A 7203-nucleotide genomic window follows, 5' to 3' on the forward strand; every position below is an offset into this window, starting at 1 on the left:
TCTCGGTTGCCCATATCCAAATCTCGGCTTTTCTCTAGTGACGACGCCTGCGCTTATCGTTCTTTGGACTGGTGGTGTTCAATCCCAAAGACGCAAAGTTTCTGAGGTGCTCCATCCCAGGTGTTATTAGTAAGATTATGTGGGATACTAGGGATCTTGAAATATACCATAGAACTGATCATTTTTTGCATTTCATACATATATATAATATAATATATTATATTTTCATAGTTGTAAGAGAGTAACTTGCATTATTATCTACTATATATGATTAATTAGTTAGCCATTATTCATGGTGTTGTAAGTGAGATTATTTGGGATATTTGCGATCCTTAAATATACCACAGAACCGATCATCAATTTGCATTTAACATATTATATTTTACATATTACATGTTTACATATGATTACAAGTTTTGTATATGATTAATGAGTTAATCAGAATGCCAGGACCTATTAATAAGATTATTTAGGATATTAGGAATCGGGTAATATACCTTAGAACCATTAATTTGCATTTAATAGATTATGTTTTGATAATTGTAAGAGTAAACATTTGTAACTTATAATTTGATTCCATAAAAACATAAATTATATGGGAATTGTATTAATCGTTCCATTTTTTGATAATGCGGAAAAGTCCTGAAAATTCCCCCAGCTTAAAAAAAGGTAAACTCCCAATCAGATGTCGATGACGTCTTCGAACACATGTCCATGATAGATATGTCATTGCCAAATTACCCCACCTAAAAAATTTAGACCTTCAGTAAGCCAAGAGTGACCATCCAGTGCCTCCCAAAATGTTTGGATCAAGGTGGAACGAAAACAGAGGGAAGAGAAACCGAAGCGTTTGGCTTGAAGCTTGTTGATTGAAAACTTACCCACAAATTATGCGCTAGCGAAAAACGTGTTTGGCTCACAGAGCTGGGCATTAAGTCAACTGGACTGACTTGGGCTCGGAATCCGGGAACTGGGGACTGGGAACTAAGAACAGGGAACTGCGATTGGGAACCACGCTCAACGTTCGTCGACCTTGCAACTCGTTCTGCACATTATGCTTATTTATTTTTGTTTTTCCAGCGATAGGTAAACGTAAGCCCAAGACCCATTAGTAAATGTGGGAAGGAGCGGTCGGTGGTCGGTGGTCGATGGCAATATACTTTGTTCAGATAGCATCGTCGCCGGTCGGCGTGATGGTCATTGAACCGCCAACCGGACAAGTACTTTTTATTTAACCCCCAAGCAACCGGAGGCGGAAAAGTCCAATGCCCAAAAATACATATCCTGGTGCCATAAGTCGCAGTAGATTTCCCTTTCTACTGCTGTCTGGTTTCTATGTTCTCGACACTTCGGTACAGTTTGCCCCATCGTTGGATATATATCTGCTGGCAGTCTGGCTGTGACTCCCAACTCCCAACCCAAACTCCAGCTTTGAATATAACTCCGTTTTCTGCTGCTCCACTACCCCAAAGCTTCGAAAAGGAAATATTTTTCACAGTCGTTATGTTGGCAATGGTCGGAAAAGGGAAGGGATTATGTCCATCGAGCTGCTCTGTGCAGTTTTTTTTAGCTGAAATCAGTCTTGGCTTGATGATAGATTTTTTGGAGAGTCTTCTATAAATATTTATATGCAATAGGACCGTCATCTATTGCAAAGATATTTTTTGTAGCCTACTTTTGTGCGGACAAACAGAATATGAAGTTCTTAAGCTTGAAATACACTTGAACTTTTTTAAAATAAGTGAATAATAATATAATAAATAAATATATAATAAGATAACAATGCAATAAAAATTTTAAAAATGACAACACATTTTTAAATTTAAACAAATTTGAATCCTATGGTTTGTTATTAATATTACATTTAGAAAAAAATATATTTACCTCTGTAGGCATGTAGAACAGTATTTAAAATAAATCCAGTAAAATTCTAAGATATTTTTTCCAATTTAAAAACAGAAAAATTTTAATTTTATATATTTACAACCAGTAAAAATTATAAACAATAATAGTCTCAATCTTAACATATCGTTATTTAAAGTAATCTTAAACAAGTTATGGCTATAGTAAAGCTCTCGAGAATTAGACCATTATAAAGTATTTTCGAAATTTGATAAAAGATTAAGTTAACCATCCTAAACAAGCCTGCACTTAGCCTCTCAAATAAAATTAAACGAAATTAGCTGACAAAAAATTGGTTTATCAAAGCGAAATCAGATTTATGGCGCTGTTTACTAGAAAACCCAGAGCCCCGGTCACATGCTGACTACCCACAAAACTCGAAAAAAGCCCCAGACGATGAATTGCAATCCACAGCTGCTGTCCTGTCCGACTCCGATTTCTTCAAAAAGAGAAAGAGGGGAAGAAAGGACACAGAGAGAGAGCGAAAAAACCGAAAAAGCATTTCGTCGTTTTTAGCTGGCACGAACAGATCAATGACCTGCATTTCACAGCCGGAGACACAATTCAATCGATAAAAGTGAAGAGTTGGGGCACCAGCTCACACAGACACTGCACACACACACTGCACACACACACACTGACACACACACACACTGCACACACACACACACACACTGACACAGCGAGGAAAAAACAACATGGCGAACGTGAAATATGCAAGCTTCCTGCAGGAAAAGCCAAAATGGCAGACAGCATGCGGCGAACGTGACGCAGTGCAGAAAGAAGGTTCGACGGGGGCGCGGGGGTCAAAAGGGGGTCAGAAAGGGAGAAGTGGGTGGCGGGCGGCCCACGGGGTCAGAGGTGATGGTGGCGCTCCAGGGGTGGCTGCAGCCGCAACGGAACTTTCTAAATTTTCTAGAACAGCAGAACAGCAGAACAGCAAACAGGAAGGACGAAAAAAGTGGAGCGAGAGTGAAGCCCGAATATTTTATTCCTTTCAATCAAGGCGCACAGGCCACGGGCCAAAAAGGCTGATTAAAAATTCAGCAAATGGGGGGGAAACAACTATCCTGGCCAACATCCAGCAGAGTTCCCAGCCAGACAGACCTAGCCAAATGCATTGGAGCGTTAAATAAAATAGCAATAAACATATTCATATAAGGAACAACCCTGTAACAAACACTCAATCCATTGACTGTTGTCTAAGCCACCGTACTCCGTACACCCCCCGGAACCCCCATAATTCCCATCGATCTGACCAAAATGTAGACAAAGGTAATGCCCAAAAGTTTTTGTCAACTTTTCTTGGGGGGTTTTCGGGGAACTTACCGCCTGTCTGAGATTTTTTCGGGGTTGTTCCAGGCGAAAGGGGAATTTAATGATGTTTCTGGGGATTTACTTGACTTGCTTTATAATATTCTGATATTTTCAACCTGTTTTTTCAACTTTTCAATGTAATAAATTGTTTCAAAAATCATGTGAATCGTACTTTCTACAAATGTTATATTTAAATATTTTTAATTAGGTATATTTGAAAAACAACTTTACTTACACCATGCATACACGTTCATTTTTAATTTGCAAACGAATGGTTTCTTAGTCATTGAGTGGATTATAGCCAAAGAAAATAGACAGACAAATCACAATAAATAGGCATATTAAATACAGAATTAGGAATCCAAAGGTAAGGTAAAAACAGGCAGCCAAAAGAATCAGCATTTTCACTAACACGATGTAATTTGGATTGAAACGAGGGATTCACCGGGATGTTTGGCACACCGTGGTTACACGCGGAAAGTGTTACATAAGAAATATTCACGAGTATTAGGAATTTTGATTTGTATATAAAGAAAACATCGTATCAATTTAATTTTATTATGACTTTTGACAGTTGGTCAGAGATATCGATACCTGATAAATAGTGATAGTGCTCAAATCTTGATTTTGGGTCAGTAAAAATAAGGCTATCTTATCTAATAACAAATACATGCAAACACCTAGTTTTTTAAAAGCTATTTTTGTATTGTTTTTTAATGTATCCAACATCATCGGTATTCATAAAAGTATTTTCTTACCAAATTATAAATGAAGTCCTTAATGAATTCCAGTTACTTCCTAAATACTTTAACTGAACTAATTTCAATAGTTTTCAGAACATGGTTCTAATAGTAAAGCCATCCGAATAAAATACATTTGAATTCCCACAAAAAATTGTAGAAAAAAATTGTTTATTCTTTCAAAAGTTGTTTATTATTGTATTATTATAATAATAGCATTGCAACAATCTTTGGGAACCGGAATAAACTTATTGGAAAAGATTGGATCACAAATTTATTAAGCAACAAATTTAAGTACCTAATTTGTAACTAAATTCCCAAATATTTAAAAAATAGAAGTATCTAAATATCAAAAAAAGAACAATTTTTTAATTAGATGTCTGACGCAGATGGTAGGAAAACAGAGCTTATTAATTTTAGGGTACTTACATACAGTTACATTATTGGAAATGGCTGCGCACATTATTAATTGACATTCCCCAATATTCATCATACCACCCGTGGGCCCAGGGGGTGTGGCAAGTCAATTAGCCTTACTAACACACTCCCACGCCACATTTTTTTCGGGCTTCCCCGTTGTTGTTGCTGTTGGTTCTGATGTTGCTTCTCGAGTTGCGCTCTGAAATGAAAACTGCAGCGAAAGTCGGGGCATGGAAAAAAGCGAAATTTTTTGCAGTCATCCCGAAAAGTGCAGCCCTGCAAAATTGGAGTCATCCTGGCTCTCTGCGAGGACTCTCCACCGGAGTCTCGCTCCCCCTCACTCTAACTGCATCGCTCCATCTCTGTCACTTGCAGACACAGACAGTGGGAGTGTGGGATTTTCGAGGGGAGTTCAGTTTGGTTCGTTTTGGGGAGTTGCCCGGAGTTTGGGATTCTACTGTCTGGGCAACACCCTGCACCCGAACCCAAAAACTCAGTTTCGAACTCCTCCCGCAGAGTTGCCATGACAACCAACCGATATTCCAGAGTCCAGACTGGGGTGTTGTTGCCAAATCCCGTCACTGAAAATACGAGCAAAATATCCAACTTCTCCCCCGATGCGCAATGGGTCAGTGTACAATTATTTTGTCAAATAAAAAAATCAGTGGAGAGTAGGTTATGGTGGGAGTTATAGGTGATTATTGAGTATTTGAGGGGTTTGGCGGAATTTAATTTATATAAATTTAAGATTGCCAATAAAAATTTAAAAAATAAAAGTACATCTAAAGAAATTCCTGTATAAATGGGACTGAAACCTTTTCTTATCACAGGGATCCAGGAATAGTACCATGGTAAGGCGTAACATAAATAAAATATTTAAATATCATCAAATTTCTAATAATTTTTGAAAACCACGTTTTATTAGCTTATATTGAAAATTAATGTTTTAAGGGGCCATGCACAATGTTTAATGTATCCCCTTACACTTTACATAGAAGGATTTAAAAGGCAGGTACTGACTCCATTTTTTTTTATTATAGGACTTTAAGAGTTGCTTTGCATTTCATTCATCGATGTATTCTTGATTTTTTCAAACAAAACCCGTAAAAATATCATGGAAACACTCACAAAATGTCCATAAATAAATACAAATTTGAGTTTGGTTTATTGCCTTTGTTGTCTTTGTGCTACTTGTGGAATTATTCCGAAGTAACCACGACCCATAAAGATTTCCGGTTCACCGGGTCCACTGCCATCCGGATTGGTCTTCCAAGTGATCGTCAGACAAGGCTCCCCCTCCTTGGGATCCTTGGGTATTGTTATATGGTAGTTCTTGGCATCATTCACACTTATATTATGTTTAACTAAGATAACGGGTTGTTGAACTGGGGGTATTTGTTGATTGGTTGGTTGTTGTTGAGTTGGGTTCACTAAAAAATGGACATAGTTATAAAAGGGGCTTAGATTTATTTAAAGGGGTTTTCCCCATATTGAAAAAAAGGTTTTTAGCCCTTAGGCATCCATTTTAATTAGTTAAATATTGAGTAAATCTTTAAAATGTATCCAACTTTGAGGCTATAGCTTCCGCATTTGAGTTCGACTTACATGGGTGGCTCCACGCGCAGACTATCAGCAGCGGATAGAAAGCCAGCAACTTGTGCAACGCCTCTGATTTCATAATTTATTTATATGCGGTCTATGTGGAAATATAAACAAATACTGTTGTTGCCTGGCTTCCTATACTAGATGCAGCGGTTCTGAATTATCTTTCGATGACGACCAACCGTCCTCACTCCAAGCAGCCTCAGCTCAAACTGTTCGAACTGTCGGAGCAGCTCTGAGTTTTGATCTCCTCCCGCCCTCCCTACTCGCCACTCTACCTGGCATTCACTACTTATCAACTTTTCCTGAATGAACCAAATCTATTTGTAAACAAAGCGGAGCGCAGTAGCATCGATCCCAGATTGTGAATCGGGAGCTGATAATGGATTTCATTTCTGAGAACAAAAGAAAGGCGTGTGCAGCAGCTTTTACGGGTTCATCGGCTGCTGAAGAACTCAATAAAAATTGGAAAATGGTCTTTGGTCGTTGCAGTTTTGATAAAAATTCTGTTTACACAGATCAAGTTCGAAAACATTCTATATCTCCAATAGGAACTTAAAAATTCACCTATTTATAGAGCACACGTAGTACAAATCCTTTGACGTGAATCTTTGCAAGTCTTTGCGTTTTTTGTATAATATTTGTAATATTTATCATTGATTGTGGAGCTTCAGGAGCCCAATCCGGTGGAGTATATTTGTTATTTGTTGGCATTAAGTCTCTGTTAAGCTTAACAGTTTACGCTAACATTAATTGAAATGTAAACTGCTTGAATGTTAAGATGTAGAATGACATGTAAGATAATATGTAAAAAGAAGTTATCAAGCAGTGGAGTAAAGTGAATGTAAGCTTATGTATATATTTATGTAATTTGAGAAAGACGATGTTGGTGTTACCAGCTCAGGAAAATTATGACTCATGTTCATGAAGAGGAAGAACACATGGCGCCTTGATTCAAAAATATTGCATTTTTGAGCTTGATAAAAAGTGTAGGAACAGAGAAGAACGAGAATGGATAATATAAAAAATATGAGAAAAAAGGAGGAGAATGTCGCAACAATATTTAATTTCCGTTAGGTTGAATAACGCTTTTAATATAAAGTACTGCTAACAATAACATACAGATATCGATTTTATTTGAAACTCGCTCATTTCGCCTTGACTTAAACTTAATTATAAATAACGCCCAGATACAAAAATTAGTAAAATAAATAAATTATTG

General features: G+C 37.3%; 1 protein-coding gene across 1 annotated transcript; it reads right to left on the bottom strand.

Annotated features, from left to right (window-relative positions):
• Positions 1-5392: 5392 nt before the first annotated feature.
• Positions 5393-6183, bottom strand: LOC119553668. Its single transcript, XM_037864180.1, has 2 exons — positions 5985-6183; positions 5393-5809 (listed from the first exon to the last, which is right to left on the bottom strand). The coding sequence occupies exons 1-2, from the start codon at positions 6055-6057 to the stop codon at positions 5544-5546; spliced, it is 339 nt and encodes a 112-aa protein (XP_037720108.1). The 5' UTR covers positions 6058-6183; the 3' UTR covers positions 5393-5543.
• Between the last annotated feature and the right edge of the window lie 1020 nt (positions 6184-7203).

The sequence above is a fragment of the Drosophila subpulchrella genome, chromosome 3L (assembly GCF_014743375.2).
Source record: "Drosophila subpulchrella strain 33 F10 #4 breed RU33 chromosome 3L, RU_Dsub_v1.1 Primary Assembly, whole genome shotgun sequence".
NCBI lineage: Eukaryota > Metazoa > Arthropoda > Insecta > Diptera > Drosophilidae > Drosophila > Drosophila subpulchrella.